General features: G+C 36.9%; 1 protein-coding gene across 4 annotated transcripts in view; it reads left to right on the top strand.

Moving 5' to 3' along the window:
• LOC142355590 (uncharacterized) overlaps nt 1-22,005 on the top strand; it is an 89,981-nt gene that overhangs the window by 62,173 nt on the left and 5,803 nt on the right. For all 4 annotated transcript variants that reach the window (XM_075407725.1, XM_075407709.1, XM_075407718.1 and 1 more), the window contains 8 exons: nt 3,753-3,962; nt 4,826-5,026; nt 10,043-10,257; nt 12,015-12,240; nt 12,664-13,615; nt 14,244-14,711; nt 15,086-15,438; nt 21,226-21,643. In XM_075407725.1, coding sequence (XP_075263840.1) covers nt 3,753-3,962; nt 4,826-5,026; nt 10,043-10,257; nt 12,015-12,240; nt 12,664-13,615; nt 14,244-14,711; nt 15,086-15,438; nt 21,226-21,643 — 3,043 coding nt within the window. The remainder of the gene's footprint in view (nt 1-3,752; nt 3,963-4,825; nt 5,027-10,042; nt 10,258-12,014; nt 12,241-12,663; nt 13,616-14,243; nt 14,712-15,085; nt 15,439-21,225; nt 21,644-22,005) is intronic.

The raw sequence follows: 22,005 nt of genomic DNA on the forward strand, positions 1-22,005 counted from the left end.
AGAAAAACTTTTTGATAACATGTGGCCTTTTCAAAGCAGGTTTTTTATTTTTTTTTTCAGGCAAAGTGGTTTTTCTATACCCTATTAACAAATGAGTTTAAATTTTTGATCTATCTCAATCATATATAATAGTTTTGTATGCAGTCGTTATTTTTTTAAGCTTATTTCACTGTTTTAGTCGCTTCTTATCGGTTTCTTTACTCTCTCATGTTTTTTGGTGTCTGGGGTATTTTGTTTAAATCAGTTTTTGTTGTTTTGTGGAATTTTGATTTAATTGATATTAATTACAGTGTTCTATTTTGGTGTTTTTTGCCTTATACTGCTATCTTCTGCCTCTCGGAATATATTTTTCAGTTGTGTAATTAGGGCCTTTTTTACCCTTGTTGTTACTAAGCGAAAACAAAGGGTTGATAATTTAATGAACTGAATTAATCAACTGTGCAGTTTTTCGTAGTTTTTACTTTGTCATGTTTTAAGTGTTTTCCATTTAAATTTTTGCATTTGGGTGTCGTGTGGGTGCTTAATGAATTAACAGTAGCTGTTTCCTAAGGTGTGATGAGAACAGTTAATGGGTATGCGCAGTTTCTGGAAGATATTAGAAAATTTGAGTTTTTTAATAGCCGCACAGCGATAGCTGGGGCTATTATTGGCCTTCTCTTGGTTTTTTTATTTCGTCGTCATAATTTTTGTTACGACCATATGACGTCACAGCCACTTTTTGTTCATTCGTTCATGCAATTTCAACTGAGTTGCATGTGTGACGTCATTTTTCGCTCTTAGTGGAGCGAGTTTTTTTTGTTCATGCGCGTGATTAAATTTCTGGTCACACGACTTACCTCACTCACAAAAATGACTTCCTCACTTTGAAATTGACTTTTATTTACTTTAATTCAAAGAGATAAGGTCAAATGGGTGTGTGTCACTCTAAGTGAAGGTTATTTGAGATCAGCTAATAGAGGCATCAATAACTTATACACACTTTTAATCAAAATATAAAAGATCTGCCTTCAATGAAAATACGAATTTTTTTGGTCTGTCTTTTCTACTGTTTTTTTTAGACTGCCGATCTACGAATCTATTGCGGCTATTTTCTGGCAATCTGCCAGCTATGTATTATTTTGTCCTTTATTTCTTTTTTTGCCCAATTATTCGTTTTCCAGCTTTTGTTGAACATAATTGAATCATGTTTGAATATCTTTTTTATACAATATTTCACGAGAAATTGCTTTTTCTAGAAGATATTTTCATAATTTGCCTTTTCCCCTGATAATTTTGTTCATGCATTTGTTTCAATTTGAATGATATAATAAATCTAATTTTTCCATCCGTTAGTATTGGGCTTGGGAAAGTTGAATTTTACTTGGAGTCGGTACAGGAATATTCCGGCTATATTTTTTTGTTTTGTTTTGTCGTCTCACGCTCTTTTTTTGATTTAGTTTCATTCACAGAGCAACGCTGAAAGTAAAATTTTCCGATTGACTTCTTCCTGTCACTTGCGGCGTTTGCGCGCGTGGCATCATTTCTCAATCTCTTTAGCCAAAGTTTGTTGGTCATTAAGGCGATTAAATTTTGATCATACGTGACTTAATTTATTCATTAAAACTTTGCGCTTAAATCGTAAGTTCAATTTGAATTTTTATAAGGTCAAAGGAACTCATATGTGTAATAAAGCTCCCTAATGAAAAGGCTGCAGAGCAATGATATTTAACAAGCTTTGTTAATTCCTCGCTAAATGTTTTTTACATAGCTTTTTGAGCGGGGTCGATAACTTTCAACTTATATCTGTATCTGTTTCTATCTCTTATAAGGCACGCAAGTCGATTTACAAACTATTTCAGAAATAGTCGGCTATGTTAATTCAAAATCTCCAAACATCTGAAATTAATTGATTGCAGTCAGCTACTAAAAGCCAAGCTATAAATCAGCCGAAATTGGTTTCTTTTCAATTTTAGATATTGATTGAGGTCTATAGTAGCCACGATAAAGTAATTTATGCGCATAAATTTTGTATTTTCTTATATTCTTCTTATTAATTGCTCTTGAACGAAGTTCATGGCAATTATTGTAAACGTGTGTCTTTTTTATGCAAAATTTTTGCTTGACAATTTTGACTCTTCGAGTGTTTTTTACGCCCTTGGCTTTTTGCGTTTCGCGTGATCTAAAATTCTCCCTCAATCACAATATCAAGCAGCTGAACTCTATTGGCGGCAATTTTATACTTAAAATCAAATGAAAAGTGTGCCGAAACTGGTCATTTTTTACTTTAAATCTTAATAGTGGTATCTGTTAACCTATAATGTGGTTATTTGAAGCCCACTATTGAACTTCTTAGTCCCATTTAAGCTCCCCCCTCCCTACCCCCTGCCCGACAGGCAGGCTGCAATTGATTAGAGCTCCCACTAGTCGTTCGAGAGCAATTCTTCCGACGTTTAATCGGTTATGTTTTTCATTTTAATTGCCTTAGAACGAAATTTAAAGCAATTATTGTAAATATGCTAATCTTTCTTATGTACAATTTTATGCCTGGCCGTTTTTGCACGTTTGTTCTAGAACATTCTGTGACTTCTCAAGTGACTTTTTCGCGCTTCACTTCTTCATTTTTGAGTGATTTCAATTACTCTCATTCCGAGATGAAATTTGTTGCTAATTTAATGGCGATTGTTATCGGGCGATGTTCAACGACGATGTAACTTCGTGGTAAAAAAGGCTGACTGCTATCCTGGAGGTCGTTGGTGCGAACCCCTATGGAGTCCGAGTTTTTGCCCGCATAAAAGAATTTTAAGCAACACCCTTAAATTAAATTGCCCCCCGCCTGTCCTTCGAGAACAATTCTTCCGACGCTAGTCAGTTTATGTATGTTGGATTGGTATTATCTTATTGTCTAATTTGCAACAAAAAATTGAGTATTTTTCCTCTTGCATGTCTTGGTAGATTTATGCGTATATTTTGACTTTCGAATTTTATTTTGAATTTAGAAATATATTTTGAATTTTTTCGTTTCCTATAGTTTGCAAAAAATTTATCAGGTTTTCTATTTTTTTCATTTATGAAAGTTCACCTGATGTCCTTTAATTGACAAAAAGTTAAAAGTTAAAATTACTTGGTTAAACAGTACCATGGTTCTAATTTTTTCATAGTCCATTAATTGTTTTGCAGCGCCTCCTTGTTAATTAATTTCTTTGCCCGCTTTCTTCATATTTTTCGTCAACTCTTAAAATGTTTTTCAACTACCCTATCATTGGGTGATTCGAAAAGAACCAATTGAAAAATAAAATTCGCCTGTCATTGGGTGACACATGATTTAATTTATAATATTTCTGCAATTATTCAGATTTTCGCAGAATTGTTCAACTTTCAAAGATCTCCCCGCTTTTTTGGGCGAGTCATTATGAATTTAGTATTTCCACTTGCCCCCTCTTTTGGTTGGTAATTTCTCAGGGTGGCTTATTGTGAAATTAACATTCAATGTTTAAGAAATGAAAGCGCCATTTTCAAACTGGAAAAATTGCATCTGAATTTGCATCTGGTAAACATTTGACAAAAAGTTGAATGAGAGGAGTGGGAGTCTTATGCAACAATTCTGATCGCTGCCTTGTTGGTGATATTTTTAGAAGTGGCGATAATGGGAGCAAACAAAACATTATATTTAGTTATTTCTTCAAGCAGTTTAGATAAGTGATATAGGACGCCAGTGACGGACGTTGACCTCATTAAGTGAACAAAGCCTTAACAAATGTGTGACTGTGGTTTAGAAGGGTGGTGAGTTGACACCGTTGCATCTAGCTGCCAAACATGGCCATCTGGAGTTGTGCAGACTGTTGCTGGCTCACGGGGCATCCCCGGACACTGCTGCAACTTCTGCTAATTGTTTCACTCCCTTGCACATGGCAGTCATGAATGGACACAGTGATGTGGCAACTCTCTTGTTACAGTCTGGAGCTAGTGCCAACTCAATTGCTGCTGTTAGTACTAATCAGAATTAAAATTATTCAAATTTAGTTGAGAATTCCAGTTCGCATTAAATCGAAGTACAAACTTAACAATGATATATGAACAATCATTTGTTAACCAAAGACCACCAACAATCGTTGTCCTTCAAAGTCGGCTTTTCTGAAATAAGATGGAGATCAACAACTGAATATATTTATTTGTTTTGACTAAAAAGCTCACCAAGATTTTTTTATCGTAACCCGGGTGTACCACCCAGAGTATATCAGTACTGAACAGTGTTAATTTCAGGAATTTTTTTTAGACAATTTTACACTATTGCATTTTATAGTCATGTCAAAATACTGACCAGTCTAGTTTTCAGAATAAAGTTTTTTTGATTTTTTAATGATCATAATATAAAGTCAAGTGCGTTTTTAGTTCACCCACTATTTTTTGTTACCACTTTATTATCAGTTTTTGCACAATAAATAACAAGTACGTCATAGCAGAACTAAATTTGCTCCGCCGACCGACCTTGGAAAACATCATAAGGTTAAGAACAGTGTATTCAAACAACTGTAAGAAAATTTGGGATGCTGAACGAAAGGAATTTTTCGTTCAGCATAAAACAAAAATGTTTCGACGCAAGTTTTGCTCAAATTAGACGAACACTAATTAACACTGGTGAGGTAAAAATTTACATGGCAATCTAAATAGTCAAGTGTCCCTAACATTGGTCTCTTCATAAAAGTGAAGTAAAACTTAAATTTAAAGTTCACTTCACTCTTTTCCAAAACTTTCGGAAGCCACCTTCTCATTGATAGTGCACATGCACCCCTCCCTCCCAACCCCCCCCCCCTCGCCCATCGATGGTTTTTACCTAGTTGTGGTTTAGAATGGACTGGCAGCACTACACATGGCAGTGAGACGCAACTCAATCGAGATGTGCCAGAGACTGGTGGACCAGGGGGCACACGTGGATGCACAGACCAAGTGGGGAGAGAGTGCAGCCCACACTGCTGCCAGACTGGGATTCCTGGAGATGCTCAAGTTCCTCTATCAGTACTGTGACGCAAACTTGTTCATCACTTCACCCGTGAGTTCATCTCACACTTTTTCAACACATGCAATAGGTTGTGGTTGAGATCACACTGGCGTAATTGCTGTGATAAAAATAGAATTTTGGCCATTCAAATGGTTTTTTGCATAACTTTGTTCAATCTGTTCACTCTACATCAGCTCAATTAATTTTCAAGTATTTTTGAGGATTAGTATTTTATCATAAATCATGCTAACCTGCATGAATGGCCAATTTAATCTGTGAACAGATTGTCGAAGCTTGACTGCTGAAAATTGAAGAAAGAAAGAAAGAAAGAATTTCTCCAAGTGATAAAGATTACTTATGTCATTAACAGTGCAGTTATCAAAAGTAGTAAAGAGATTCTGTTTTGCTAACAGATTATAAAGTTTTGGGGCGCGAAATCGCAGTGACAGTCTTCCAGCTTTTTTCTACAAAGAGGTTCATGCAAAAGATTATAAGAATCATTTCTAGTAGATCTTTTGTTCTCAAAACTAAATAAATCATTAAGGTATTTTTCAGAATGCAATTGGTATACGGATCTCAGGACAAACTTGAGCATTTCGCAGATTTGTAGTTCGAATACTGACAATATTTTGTGTCTCTGAAATATATCTTCACAATGATCACCGCGGTGACGAAAATAAATAAACTTTAAAAAAAAATTTTGTAGATAATTTTTTTCCAAATTTGAATATTTTGTGCAACCATATAATAAAATACCGTATTGTATTATTGGATTTATATTGCTTTTGTAGTAGCGAATTAGAAACTGCCTTGGAACGTAATGTCTTAATTTACAAATAATACCACACTGTTTACCGAGTCTCTTTTTAACAAAATCAATATGAAACTTGAACGTCAGTTTAGAATCGAAATTTAAGCCAAGGTATTTACACCTTTGTTTAATAATAACCGGACAATTATTCATACTATACTGATGATTGGATGCTCTAGCACTTAGATTTAACTGAACTGTTTTATCCAAATTAAGGGACAATTTGTTTGCTAATAGCCAACAGCCAATTTCATTGAGATCCGTTTCAATATCCTCAGGTTTACATCCAATCGATGATATAGTAGTGTCATCTGCAAACAGAATTATTTTTGTGAATTTGCAGCATGCGGTAATATTTTTAATGTAAAGAGTGAATAAAAGAGATCCGAGGATCGATCCTTGTGGTACGCCACAATTTAACTTTCGTTTGATAAGCAACCATTGACTTGAACTCTTTGATACCTATTAGATAAATAAGAAGCAAAGCACGTGTGACAGTTACCGCGAATACCATAGCATTCTACCTTATGCAGCAAAATTTGATGATCAATCGTATCAAACCCCTTTTTTAGATCAAGGAAAAAAACTTATTATTAACTTATATGTGCTATTAACTTAAGTTCAAATCCTTTCAATAAATTCGACCGTGGCATCAACCGTACTGTGTTTCCGGCGGAATCCAAATTGTTTATTCGTAAACAACAGGTTATGCTCGAAAAAATTGTACAATCGAATATACATAATTCGTTCAAAGATTATACTCCAAGTAATAAGCAGTGATATTGGCCTATAATTGTTCTCATCGGTCTTATCACCATCCTTATGCAAAGGAATAATTTTGGCTTTTGATAAAGCTCCGGGAAATTTTCCGTTAAAGAAGGATAGATTAATAAGATATGTTAAGTAACCTCTGACCTAATTTTCACCAGAACGTTGCTGATATTGTCAAGCCCTGAAGAAGACTTATTGTCTAATTTATCAATAGTTTTTTGTACTTCATTATCTGATGTTGGATAGAGGAACATTGACTGGTCATGAGAAGATATAGTTTGGAGAGGAACATAAGGCAACCTACTTGAAATATTTATCCCAGCATCAGCAGAAAAATCATTGAATGCGTTTGGAATATCACTCTCATTAGGACATTCAACCCCAGTTACGTAAAAAGTACGTTTTTATTTTCGCTTTTACCACTTAGATCATTGAAAAGTTTAGACTTGTCTTGAGTCTCCCATGCATGATTCGAAAACATTTGAGTATTACCTTTTCTTATTTATTCTCACCAGGTTTTCAAACTTGTAGCGCAACAGTTTAAATTTTTCGAGATGAACATTTTTCCTTGTTTTCTTCCATTTACAGTGAGTTAGGTTTTTACTGGTTCTTAAATTTTTAGGTTCATTCGATATCCATTTGGGTTTTTCTACTTTAGACTGGAATGTCCTAAAAGGGGCAAACTCATCAGTGATTTCCATGAACAAACGGTTGAAGTTATTGAATGCTTCGTCAGCATCAACAATATAAATTCTGAAAGATCTAAGATGTTCATTTAATGAGACCTTATACTGCTTTACTTTCGCAGGGCTTTTTAGGAAAGATGTAGCACGGAATGCATTTACTTTTGAACATTTTTGTGTGATCTTCCATTTAATTGTCAGGGGGTAATGATCAGAAAAACTTTGATATTCAAGAACAAAAACTTGCGGCGATATACAATTCTGCTGTATGATATGATCAATGCAAGACATGGAAGAAATTGTTACTCGAGTAGGCGATGTTTCAGACAGTTCAAAACTATTAGACTGGATCACTTTTTTGTAATCCTTATTCAGCTGGTTATCTTTCAGAATATCGATGTTAAGATCACCGCAGACAACAAAAGGAGTCTCGACTGATGTATGCTTTTACAAGAACGTATCTAGCAGCTCTACAAAAAGCTTTTTGTTGTTACGAGGTTTATTATAGATAGTTAGGACTTTGAACCTGTTTCCTGCTTTAGAAATTTCAGCAAACAGAGCTTCCTCAAAAGAGGTTTCAGTTTCTTTGATAATGCTCAAATGCTTTCTCACTTGAATCATCACACCTCCGCCCCTTGAAGGTCTACATTTCATTAGATACTGAGAGTATCCGTGGAATCAGAAACACTTTGTGTCATTATTTTCAGTTAAACATAGAACAGACGGGGGAGAACTAAGACCTAGTATTAGTGCTTCCAGTTAATCCAGGTTCGTTTTTAAGGACCTCACATTTAAATGCATCAGAAGAACATTAAACATTTCGGGAGCTCCGAAAACTACAATTTGTATCATTCGCATTAGTAATCACCTCCGTCGAACATTTCTCAATTGGTTTATTAGCTTCTTTTATTGCTTGAACTAATGCAGGAACTAGAGATTGAACAATATCAGTAGCTAGGGACGCTGTATCCTCTGATTCAAGAGCTGGCAATTGAAATCGTTTTCGCTGAGCACTGTGATGCAACAAGGTTGATGGTTTTCTTGCCAGCATTGGCGGCTGTTTCGGCGTTTCAATGTGATTAGTCAACTGCACTTGAGTAGGCTTCGTTGGAATATAGTCTTGCTTAGAATTTTTGATAGCAACATAATCTTTCAATTCCACAGTTTACTTTACGTGTATAGCATCTGCTTTAGGATGATTCTGATTATGCACAAAAACATCTTGTGGTCTCGTATAAGCAAGTAATCCCATTTGCTTTGCCTCACTCTTGATCTCCCGGTCTCTCGTTGCTAAGCATTCCTCAATTTGAACCGTCCGTCCCATTGAATTAGATATCCCCTTCAACCATGTTCTTCGTCTCCAAACTAAATCCCTGTCTTGATGAAAAATGAATTTGACGATGATCGGAGCATTCAGATTTTGATTAAGTGGATGACATGCTGCAATGCTTGATGGATTCAGATTAATCTGTAACAGGACTTTGAGAAGGTATAGTATACTTGTTAAAGCATCCCCTTTGTTTTCAATATTGTGGAATATGAGGCATAATTTCCGCGAGTATTTTTCAAGCTCCACCGTCCGTTCGAGTTTATGAATTGCATTTAAAATTATTACTACCATGTCTTGCAGTTTGCGCTAATTTTGTTTCAGGGATTTAATTTCATCATGCTGTTTTATAATCGGCTCTATCATCTTTTTCAGTAGATTTTTGGTCGAGGCAGCATCATCGCCTTCTATGGCTTCTACTTCCTCTACAATAGAGTCAACTTCAAAACAGTCTTGATCAGAGTCTGTGTCTCGACAATTATCAAAGTCCATACTCAGTCCCGGATAGTTTTTTAAAACAATTCAAATAGTATCGCAATAAGCCTAATTAATGAGTAAGTTGGTCCAACTTCAAGCCTCCCCACCAACAAAGGATCTAGAAGTCTCTCGGAAAAACCGAAGTACTCACTTAAGCTTTCTGCTGCTGCTTTTTCTTTCGCTTCTGAGATGGCTTCTTCTTGATGAGCCTTTTAGCAAAGAATTTCCGTGGACCGAAAAGCTCTAGTTTATCTCTTTTTCTCCAGAGGGCAAACAAATTGTATGTACACAATAGCAGCAATGCGGTCTTTATATTGCAAAAGAATGTCAATTAGCTCAGGAACAGGACAGGCTTTTGTTTGCTTAAATGGGGTAATTGTGTTGCTAATTACGTCGTGCCAAATCACCAAATTATTTTTCTTACACAGACCACCACCAACGTTTAGAAGATTTTGAAGTAGTTTTGATCTCTCCGGAGTTCTCACGTTGAAACTCACATCCCAGTGGTAATGACTCCCCAACAAAGGTTTCTTTTCGTGGTATGACAGTCCGTTCAATGTATTTCTTAGCGAACTGGCTCCAATAACAAATACCATCACATACAGTGCCGGCCTCTAAAACCCTCTACTGAATAAGAGGTAATCTAATGTAATCCGGACTTTCAATCAGTTGGCTGAAAAAGAACTAAATAGCCTCCCGAGTGCAAGTGGAGACTATTTAATAAGTTTATCACAACAATTAGGCTATGAGAGCGCATTTATGAATATGCTTGAAAATCTTATAATTTAATGACCTGAGATTGGTCAATCTCCTGAGATTAAACGTTGATAGATTTAAACCTTAAAACCCGTTAACTTATTATAGTAACCCTGGATTATGACCCATACTATGAACCCTGAATTTTTAGTAGCCTCATACTATGAAAACTAAGTTAATGGTCAAATTAACTTAATCTTCAGCGGATAAAAAGACGTTATAATGAATGATAACCTTTTCAGCTTGGAGTTACACCGTTGCACTTGGCGGCTCAGGAGGACAGGACAGTTGTGTGTCGCTTCCTGATTGAGGAGTGCAGACCCAACAGGGGAGGAATGATGCCCCCTGGAGTAGGGAGTATGGCTGAGATGAGGACCAAGTCTGGATACACTGCACTTCACATTGCAGTCTACCACAACTGTGTGTCAACTGTTCTCTATCTCCTACAGTGTGGCAGGTGAAGGCATTATTTTTGTGCTCCTTGTCTCCTGAAACTAATGAAACCAAGGAGGCTCAGTAATGTGCGTCCGCACATAATATTCCGACCCCGCTCATCCACAAGTTATCCACAAGTCCCTTGTCTGCCAAATGAGGAAGAGATTGAAAACTTTCAAAAATCTCATGTTGATCAAAAACAATTGGTGTATGAATAAAAAATTGTTCCGACTCAAATCACTTAGTAGCGTAAATAATGCCACTTTAGTGGGCCGAAGAAACCTACCATTGTTAAGACTACGAGACAAGATGAACTTAAAAAAATCGAAGAACAACAAACATTTACATCCAAAACTGTTTATTTTTTGAAAAAAAATTACAATAGCAAAGTCAAAATATTGTCAAATAAAAGCTGAACTAAACAATATAGTTTGTGCTTCACTAGGAAAAACATGGGACCAGTCCTCGATGAGACTCGGTAACAAGTAGGCAAAAAACAAAAACGACAAAATCAACAAAATACGTGGGTTTTCTTGGAAAAATATAATTTCAAATAATGGAAACCATTATATATCAGTTGAAACTATTAAATATGTTTCTGTTCATTCATGCCACAATATGAAAATTGATACCTATCTTTATCGACAAATTCAGACAAAAAAATTCTAAAATTTTGCAAGAAAGCGGCGTCATTGCCGTTAAACCATAATCTAATCCGAAACAAATGATGTAATCAACTGCGTTTTCATTGAACACCAATAATGAGATATGTGACCTCTGAATAATGAGACCAGGTAACACGTATTAAACAGAAAAAGAGAAGTTGAAGAGTTTTCAAAGAAATTAAAACATTGGCTAGCTACTGGAGTCGATAAATAGTTTCTTTATTTCTCAAAAAGGCCACTTAGAAGTGTCATGACTCAGAATATGTCATTGGTCTACAAAAAGAAAAAAAAGGTCTACATAAATGACAAAAATTTTGCGCAAAACATAAGCAACACACTAAGAATCAATTGTGCCTTTTTTCAACGCCAGTTTGATATTCGATGTTTATTTAGTGAGACTAGGCAACACGTAGACAAAAAGAACAGCAAAATTTCATTTTTAATTTTAAAAATCTATATAAGTTTTTAAAACATCTGATTCCAAAGTCATGAAAAACTTTAGCTATCAACTAGAAACCTCTAAGATCTACAATTATCCAGAATATATCAGATGGCTATAGAGGAGCGACAAACAACGACAAAAAAATCATTTTATTTCGCCAGAACATGGTGTCGACGCAGTTAACGCCATCATCTTTTCACTGGAAAACTGATTTGTTCAATTTCAATTTTCCCTGCTTTTTGAATGCCAATAATGTCTTATCTGACCTGTCAAAGATGTGACAAGAGAAGAAAATGAACCTCGATGATGGAAACAAGTGCGAAAATCAAAAATTGTTTGTGAAAGGTTGTAGTATAGAAGCAGAAAATACATTACTTAAGTTGTATAACCGCATTAAATATTAAGTTTTATCCATTAGAAACATGCGCGTTGTCCAACAAAGAGAAAAGTCGCAAAGCTCAATAATCAGTTGTTTATTTTGAAAAAATGTGTTCTAGCACCTTGTTCCGATTATTATGGATATGGATAATTTGACAAAAATATATCAAAATTAATTGATGCATTTTGCATAATTATCGAGTTAAATTAGCAAAAAACCGGTAAAATATTAATTCAAAACACTCAAACGATCCACAATCGAGGTTACTCATTTAATTATGGATCCTGTTTCAGATGCAACCCGAACTGGCAGACTCACGTGTCTGGTTACAGTCCACTTCACGTGGCAGCCCAGCAGGGCAACACCACCCTCGCACAGTACCTGCTGCGTGCCAATTGTCAACCAGACCTGAGAACGAACAGCGGAGCGACTGCACTGGCCATTGCATCTAAACTGAGATACGTCACCCTGGTTGAGCTGCTCAAGGGTGTCACCACTAGTTCAGTCACACTCACACATGTACGTCACAAGTACTAAATTTTCTCTCTCTCTCTCTCTCTCGTCTGTCTTGTTTGTAGTTTCTCATGATATCCGATATAATAACTTCATGATGACATTCAAGTCAATTTAAAATTGGTTTTAGAAACTGATATTTGAACGTTGGAATTTTTTTAAAAAAAACTAAGGATATCGTTTCGCGGAGGTATCATGTATATAGTTTGTTTTCTTGGTCAAGTTTTTTGGGCAGTATTCGCTCTCTCGCTTTGTCAACTAAGGAATGCCATTGTTGAAGAACATTTTAACCATAAAGTTTATTTGTGCTAATAGACACAGCAAAATGAAAATTTTATGGTGACATTTCTCGAGGCGATAGTCAGGTAAGCTGGCTACTTTTTCCAAAAAATGTTTGTGACATTTTGTTGACTATTTTCAACTTTTTAGGAGATTGAGCAAGAGATCCGTTCCTTCCGAACCCCAGAGTCCATCCAAGATGCCACTCAATGGGGAGAGAACTCAGTTGGTGGTCAGACCAACATTGCAGAACAGGAAGATGAGATTGACTACCCTGAAACGGAAGACATGAACTGCTTCTTAGCACCTGCCGATGTCCAGTTCCTCACTAAGGAGGCCGACACCCTCCCCCACCTGAGTGCAAGCACTCGCTCGTTGCCTAGATCCGGAACTCAGACCCCCACCCACTTCGAAAGCTATGCCTCTTTCAACAAATACCTGTCTCCTACCAACCGAGATGCCTACGGTAGCCGGCCCCCTTCTGGTACTAGCAATATCTCTGGCTACACAACAACTTCTTACGGTGACAACTTGCTTCTGTCGCCTGTTAATGCTGGAAGTCTTATGGCCAGACTGTCGATCTCCGATCTGGCGCACGTGCGAACTTTTGAACAACAAGTTCCCAGCGATAATGTAGAGAACATACCAAACAAACTTTCGGCCGCAGGATTTCTAATCAGTTTTGTGGCAGACGCTAAAGGGTGTAGAATGCGAGCGGCCAGAGGCAACAGACTATGCTTCATAATACCAGCCAGAAGCTGTGAACAACCACAGAGGATAACGTGCAGGCATGTTAGACGCCATAAATTGATAGCTCCCCCGCCTTTAGCTGAAGATCAAGCACTGGCTGCTCGAGTTCTGGAGTTGGGTCCGGTGGGGTCCAAATTCACAGGTGGTCCAATCATTGTAGAGGTGCCCTATGTTGCGTCATTGTCCAATGGGGAGAGGGAGATCGCGGTGTACACTTTTTCGCCCAAATTGGGTGTTGGCGATTGGCAAGAGCACAAGCAACCAGAAATTGAGCCCCGGATCAAGATGCTGCTGGACAGCCACTTGGAAGACACAAAGAGTCCCAACTCAAGAAGAAGCTCAGCCACATTTGGTAATCACAGTTTCATTCCTAATAACCATTTCAGTAATTTCCAGGACTATTTCTCGTGGGTGATTTTTGTGGATATTTTTGGGTATTATCGAGGCCATCATTTTGGGTCAGTTTTATGTAGAATAAAATTTTTGTGTGTTGCCGAGTTTGAATTTTCCCTTAAAATAAGCCGAAAAGAAATTCGGATTTGTTCTGTTTCCAACTGAAAACTTGGCCGAAAATTTAATGTCGGAAACGAATTGAATTTATCGAGAATGTTAGAATCAAGTAAGGGACGTTGGGCGACTAGATTGAAATAACGTGAAAATGTTCTGCAGAAGCGGATTTCAACTTGCGTAGAGTTTTTTTTGTCTGTGGGGTCAGAAATTTGTGTTTGTGTTGCCAGTTCCGCATTCGACATAGTACAATTCATGACTTTAGTAACCTAAATATGCTCGCAGGTTATCCTAGTCGAATAATTGTAATTGTGCTTTGTAAATTCCCGCTTGCGAAGATGTACTCTTGTAGTTGTTTAACTAAATAAATTTTTTCTATTCCTTGTAAAAATGAGATGCTTTTATGATGCATCAATTTTAATAACTGTGAGTTGAGTTGTTTGGTTGAGGAGGAAGATTGGATTGTGTTTCAGGTGAATCTCTAAAAGGAGATGATTCTAACTCAGACCAAAGACTAGAAAGAGTCATCCTGACAGAAATACCACAATACATTGCTCTAGTCAGTCGTCTCAAAAAGGACAAAGCGGACATCACTCCACTCGGCGGAATCCTTTCCTCCTCGGTGGAAGCTAGAGTTCAGCTATCGTTCCCTGAGAAGGCAGTCAAAAAGGAAGTCAAGATATCCCTCCATGTTCTCAGAATCAGATCTGATATTATTTCTCGACTTATGACTCACCCTCAGGGGTTGGTAACAACCAACAACTTATTCTACTGCAGTCCAGTAGTCACAATTGAACCCAGAAAGCGACAGTTCCATGAGCGATTCACAATTTGTATTCCCTCGCCCATACCTGGACTGGAACACAACTCTGGAAGTCTGCCACGTCGTCCCTCCTTCGGAGCTCAGTCGGGAGGAATAAGACTTCTTAGAAGCGTCACAGGTAGAGTCACTTCCAATTGTCAATAAGATTTGGGTCATGACATCATTTTGAAACTATTGTTGAAAAAATGCTTACTGGTACTAACGGGAATCAAATGATTTTACACATCGATGGTGATTCAAGTGCCTTACTTCAAATTGCTGACTATTAGTTTTTAATGGGTATGAATTTTAGAGAAATTAGTTTCCAAGAGAATTACAGATATTATTTTAATGACTAGAATTAAACTAGTTACGGTACTTTAATAACCGAAGATTATCTTTTTGTACCCAATAAATACAGAAGTTTTGTTTCTGAGTTTCAGTATTTAAGAAAGTATTTTAAAAAATTAATGAGAAATGTCCAACCGGATCAACATGGTTATTTGTCTTTAGACTCTATCCACCCTGCTGTTTGGGAAGACATAACAGACCAGACGAAACTGGGTGAGCTCCAGAACGGCTGTGTGACTTTCTCTAGTAAAGTATCAGCCAGATTCTGGCTGGTCCACTCGCCCAAACCTCGATCAACTCCGGAGCTCCTCAAAATAGCTCATGCCGTGTATAACGAGGGCATTAAGATACCTTATATGGCTAAGTTTGTGGTGTTTGCGAAGAGGCATGCAGACAATGAAGCGAGACTGAGGTTGTTTTGTGTCACTGATGACAAACACGAGAATGTCATGGCGGGAACTACTCTTGAGTCCCAAGAGAATTTCACTCAGATTGCCAAGAGCAGAGATGTTGAGGTTTGTACTTTTGAAATTATCACTCTGGTCGATTTATTGAGCACAAAATCTGTACTGGGATTGAATCGAACTTTCTAAACAATTATGATTAGTGAATATTAGTTATCATAACACTATTTCAGGATTAGTGCACACTTATCAAATGCAAACAGGCCTTTATTTCGGTTTTTGACATGGCTGTCTTTTTACTGCAGTTCAGTAAATAATTGGCAGATATTCAGAAAATTTGACCATAATGAGCATCTTCCAAGTTTACTGGTGATTATTTGTGAGTCTTTTTAATAGCCGCGAAGCGATAGCTTAGGCTATTATTGGCCTTTCCTTGGTTTTTTTTTATTTATTTCGTCGTCACGATTTTTGTTACGACCATATGACGTCACAACCACTTCAAATCTGCTTTTTAATAGCCGCCCTGATCTTCTCAGCCGGCTATTATTGCGCTCGTATTTTTTTTTACTTCGTCAAACTTTTTTTCGCTTTACCATTTTGCCGCTTTTTCGACATTTTGCGTGAAATCTTTTTGACTTCTCTAGGCTAGTTCCTCTCTTCTCTCATTCTGCTAAAAGTGAATTTGAACATCAGTTGCTAAGCAAAGTAATTCAAAATAAACAGAGTTGGTATAAAAAATTGAAGTCAGAAATAGAAACGGGATAAACCCATAAAGCCCAATTTTAGATGCCCGCTATTTGAACGTCGTTCCTATAAGTCTTAGTTACCACCTCTAATGCTTATTGGTGTTGATAGTAGCCCCTGTAGCCTCTCTCTAAGAAACAAGTATGTTCAACTACGAAATGCCATCAAAATAAATCGTACTTAAAAAATATTTTTGTACAAAAATCTTTTTTTTTCAATATATTCTATTTGTTCAATCCCAATCATGCTTATTGGAATCAACGGCGGCTATTTTCCGACAATCTGCCGGGTATGTTTGTTCAATCGTTCATGCAATTTCAACTGAATCGCGTGCGTGACGTCATTTTTCACTCTTAGCGGAGCGAGTTTTTTGTTCATTCGCGTGATTAAATTTTTGGTCACACGTGACTTACCTCACTCTTAAAAATGACTTCCTCACACTGAAATTGACTTTTCTTTGCTTTAATTCAAAAAGATAAGGTCAAATTAGTGCTTGTCGCTCTAATTGAAGGTTATTTAAGAGCAGCTAATAGAAACAGCAGTAAGTTATACAAATTCCTAATCAAAATTTAACATCTCAGCCCTCAATGAAAAGAATAAGTTTCTTTTTGGTCTGTTTTTTGTCTGTCTTTTTTACCTTTTTTCTACCTTCTTCTTTGCAGATCTATGAAGCTATTGCAGCTATTTTCTGGCAATTTGCCAGCTATGTTTATTAATTGGTCTCAAACGACGTTTGCATTAATTATTAATTGCTTTCAAACGAAGTTTGTTGCAATTATATTAATCATGTTGGTCTTTTTTAATGCGATTTTTCGCTTGACCGATTTTTCGTCTGACCCATTTAACCTTAATTTTCGGCCTTGAGAACAGGATAAACAGGTAGCGCCCTGCGGTCATCAAGTTTCATCAGAGGCCCTTAGCCGCATTTAGTAGTCGTTCAAGTACTTAGCGTCGTGAAGCTACTGTTTTTCAAGCGTTTTGAAATTTTTTGTTATTTTTACATTTCTCCGGTCTCAAGGGTCAAGGAACCTCCTCTACGGTTTTATAATAGGTACTGTATAGTTTCTAGATGTAACGGAATAGTTTTCAACATTTCATTATCACGAATTTTAGCATTTTTTACAATTTTTTTTCAGTTTTGATTTTTTTGACAGTGATTATTCGGGTTTTTTTCGGCCTATAGTGTCGGCAAACCTCCGTTAGGGTTTGATAATAAATAACTGAACAGATTTTATTACCCATTGAATAGTTTTCATATTTTAGGTTTCTCCAGTTCAAGAGCCAAGGAAAATCTAGGGTTTGATCGTAGGTTTCTGTATAGTTAAATATAATGGAATGTTTTTCAAGATTTTAATATCACGAATTTAAGCTATTTTTTTGAAAAAATATTTACAATTTTTTCGATTTTGAAATTGTATGTCAATCTTTTGGTTTCTTCATCTTCAAGAACCAAGAAAACTTCTAGATTTTGATAAAAGGTTGCTGTATAGTTTTCCAGACGTAATGGAATGTTATTCAAGATTTTAATAGCACGAATTTAAGCATGTTTTAAAGAAAATCTTTGCAATTTCTTTTACAAGGTTTTCTGGGGCCTACGCCAGGGTCTAATAATAAGTTGCTGCATAGTTTTTAGAATTCATTGAATTGTTATCAATATTTTAATGACTCGAGTTTAAGCCATTTTTTTAATTAATTTTTTTTCTAATTTTTCGGAAAATTATGATGTCCCAAATTTATGGATCTTTGTAAGCCAGTGAGTGTTTTAGGCTTGAAATAAGGATAGTGGACATTCCCTTGAAACAATGAAATAGTTTTAAAGATATTTATCTCGAATTTAAGCAGGATTTTGTTAAAATTTTCAATTGTTTTAAAAACTTTAAGTCTTGCACATGGGTTACATGACCGAAGTCCAGAGACAAAAAATGGATCTGAACATATTTCACTGCAAATTTTGGAAACTTTTTGAAAATTTATTTTGCTCTTTTCAGTTTTTCTTTTTGATTTTATTACTAACAAAGCTTGAAAACTAGAGGTTACAGAGCCGAATCTCATGGAAATTAGCTCTCTCTCCATCTGTCGGTTGGGGTTTCTTTCCTTCTTTCTCGTTCACGTTTTATCTCTCATGCTCTATGTCTCTCTATCTCTCTTTCCCGTACTCTTTTGTTGATGCCGCTCTTCAGCTGCTGTTGTGTGGCGTGATGTCATCTGTTACCCTCACCTCAGGCCCCTTCAATTAAGCTAAAGCTAGCTTCAGTAAACCGTGGATAGCTACTGACGAAGCCAACTTCTCGGAGGTCGTTTGAGAGCAATTCATCCGACGTTAGTCGGTTATGTTAGTAGTACTGTTGGTCTTCCTTTTGCAATTCTTCGCTTGATCGATTTTTCGTCTAACACATTTGACTTTTCGTCCATAAAACGAGATGAATAGGTAGCGCCCAGCCGGCTTTGTTTCATCAGAGGCCCTTAGCCGCGTTTAGTAGTCCTTCAAGTGCTTAGTTAGACCATTCTAAAATTCTGTTGTTAGACCGGTCTAAAACTGAGGCTGGTTAAAGTTGATCAAAGTCTTTTGCTAGGCATAAGTATTTTTTAAAGACCATTTTAAGAGCAGTATGATTTGTTAATCAACAAAAACACGCAAATTTATTCTTATTTTCACAATTTTTTTCAAGCTGTTCGAATATTTTTGTCTTTTATCTAAGTTTTTTTACACCTAGGTGTCAATGAACTTCCTATAGGGTTTGATAATAGATTACTGCATAGTTTCTAGTGGTAATGAAATGGTTTTCAACATTTTAACATCACGAATTTCAGCATTTTTTTACAAAACTTGCAAATTTTTTTCAGTTTTTTTACCTTTATTGTCATCATGCATTTTTGGAAGATCTAGGGGCCAGAAATTCTTATGGTTTGGATAATAAGTTACTGGAAAGTTTTTAATGGTCATGAAATAGTTTTCAACTTATTAATAACACAAATTTTAGCAATTTCTTTGATAAAACTTGCGATTTTCCGGCAACAATGGCTCGGAGGTTTGATAATAGGCTGCTGCATAGTTTTTGGATTTAATGGAATGGTTATTACTTTTTTCATGACTCAAATTTTTTGGTAAAATTTAAATTTTTTTAAAATTTTTGAGAAATCTTTTTCATGCTCCAAGTGTATGGATCTCTGAGCCAGTGGAACTATATAAGGCTTGAAATAGAGATACTGGATAGTCTCTGGAGATAATGCAATGTTTCTAAAGATATTACTATCACTAATTTTAAGCAAAATTTTTGTTAAAATTGGCTATTGTTTTTAAAATTTTTTAATATTTTTGTCTTTTTAACTATCATTACTGGCCAACGAAAAAGAGACAAAAAATGCTATTAAACATTTTTTATGCAGAATTGTGGAAACTTATTTGAATTACTAACAAGGCTAGAAAACTAGAAGTTACAGAGTGGAATCTCATCTTGGAAAATATTCCTAGCTTTCTCTCTCTCTCGCTGTGTCGGTTTAGGTTTCCTTCCTTCTCTTTCTCGTTAACGTTCTATCTCTCGCACACTATCTCTCTCTCCCTTTCCTCAACTCTTTTGCTGATGCCGCACTTCAGCTGCTGTTATTTTGCGTCATGTCATCATCTTTTACCTTCACCTCACAACCCTTCAGTTAAGCGAATGCGAGCCTCAGTAAACCTTGAAGAGCCGTTCTTAGAGATTGGAGAACCGCCCTCCATTGTTGCGCCACCCCTGCTGTTGCCCCCCCCCCCACCAATCAGCCACCGATGCACCCCCCATGGCTAACGACTGACGAAGCGAACCGCTCGCCGTTCGTTTGATAGCACTTCGCCCGATGTTATTCGTTTATATTATAAATAGCCGACTTTTTTTCTCAGCCGCTATTATCTATTATAGAGCTCCCTCCTAAGTTCGTGGCAATTATATTAGTCCTGTGGTATTTTTTATGCTATTTTTCGCTGGACCGATTTTTCGTCTGACCCATTTGTTTTTTCGTCTCTAAAAATGGTAAAAACAGGTAACGCTCGGAGGGCATCAAAATCTCTTAGAGCCTCACGCCTAACCAGTATCTTAGGGTGCGCTCAACCAAAACTGTTTTGAGGCGACAGTTTCATGGTGTGAAGTGCGTTTATTAGTCTTGGGAGTTTGATCCCACCTTTCACGCACAACCGCCCCCATCCCTACTCACTCCAGCAGTCCACCCTCCTCCCTCTACCTGTGGAGTTTGGACCCCTTCTCGTCCAGCTCTCCCAACCCTAGCCCCCACTAAGTTCACCTCCCCAATGCTTGCATCTCTGAGCTACAGCGGGTTACTACCAAAGCCAACCGCTCGCCGTTCGTCTTAGAGCAATTACTCTCGATGTTAGTTGCTCATGTTAGTTTTCATTTTGTTTTTCCTGTTGTTTCAAATGTAAGTATTATATGGCCCTAAGTCAGTGATTAGGGTTAATTTTATTTCGAGTCGTTTCCGGAATGCTTCTGGCTATGTTTTATTTTTTACTTCAAATAAAAATTTGTTTCGCTTCACCTCACTTTGCCGCCTTTTCGACATTTTGCTTTTAATCTTTTTGACTTCTCTAGGATAGTTCAATTCTTCACTCATTGTGCTCAAAGTACTTTTAAGTAACAGTTGCTCAGCAAATTAATCTGGAATCAACACAGTCATTATCGAAAAACGCAATCCAAAAAAAAAAGAAAAAGGATAACCCCATAATGCCCAATTTTAGATGCCTGCTACTCAAAACGTTGTTCTCATAAGTCCTTCTTAACATCTCAAATGCGTTTTGATATTGATAGTAGACCCTGTATTTTTTCTTTAGGAAACAAGAGTTTGTCTAACTTAATTACGATATCCATTTAAAATGGTGGCGCTTTAAAAATGTTTTTGTAGAACCATCAGTTTTTTTATTGTTTTTCGGTTCCTTCATCCCCAATCGGTATTATGGTATTCAGTGACGGCTATTTTCTGACAATCTGTTGGGTATGTTTAATTTACTCAAGATATTTTCTGTACTGAGCCTTATTTGACTCGATCTGTTATTAGGCCTCATTAAATCGTCTCTGTTTAGAGTGCCCATTTAAAGAGGCACAAGCTTCGCTGTCATCGGGATGTGATAGAAGCTCTTTATTATGATTTACTGCTCTTTTTATTTAGATCTTTGACGGCAATCGGAACTACCTAGACTGGGACACCAACTCGAACCTATTCCCCGTTCAGCACCCCCTCAACTCTTTCCGGGCAACTCCAATGATGTCAGCAGGACCCAGATCAACTTTAGGTGGTAGCGATTCTGCCAGGGAGGACGAAAGTGCACCCTACAACGGAAACCAAGACCAACAGCTCAGTTTAACTTTCTGGGCTTTCAAAGAGAACAGAATTCATTTCTTTGTACAAGTCAAAGATACGATGCAGAATAGCTCTGCTAGTGGTCGGCTTCAAATTTACAGTTCGGGAAGGTCTCATTTGAAAGCTCTGAGGAGTGAAAGTGAACTACTTCAGCAACACATTTGCACACTGAATCTCAACCTCCCCAGTATCCATAGCCCTACATTGGAAAACGGATCAGAACCAGGTTGCTTTATTTTACAAACAAATATCTTGTTTGTGCCCCCCCCCCCCCCAGAGCGTTATCCACCCCCACCCTTTACAGAACACTTTCCATTACACTGCACTGTAAATCATTGTTAAAATGTGGAGCGTGCTCTTGAGTGGTGCAAATAATATGCACCCACTAAGTGAAGGGCACAAACGGAAAAGATCCTTACAAGTTGTGTGTCTTTCATAACAAGACTTCTTGAATACGCAATATGAACATTTCTGATCTCGACTGATACAGCGACAATCAAGACTAATAGTGAGAATATAATGTGGTGGTAGAGAAATCGTGACTAACATTTCCTTTATAGATTATACATGAATATTAGGCCTCTTAAT

The sequence above is a fragment of the Convolutriloba macropyga genome, chromosome 2 (genome assembly GCF_964194025.1).
Source record: "Convolutriloba macropyga chromosome 2, txConMacr16.3, whole genome shotgun sequence".
Classification (NCBI taxonomy): domain Eukaryota; kingdom Metazoa; phylum Xenacoelomorpha; order Acoela; family Convolutidae; genus Convolutriloba; species Convolutriloba macropyga.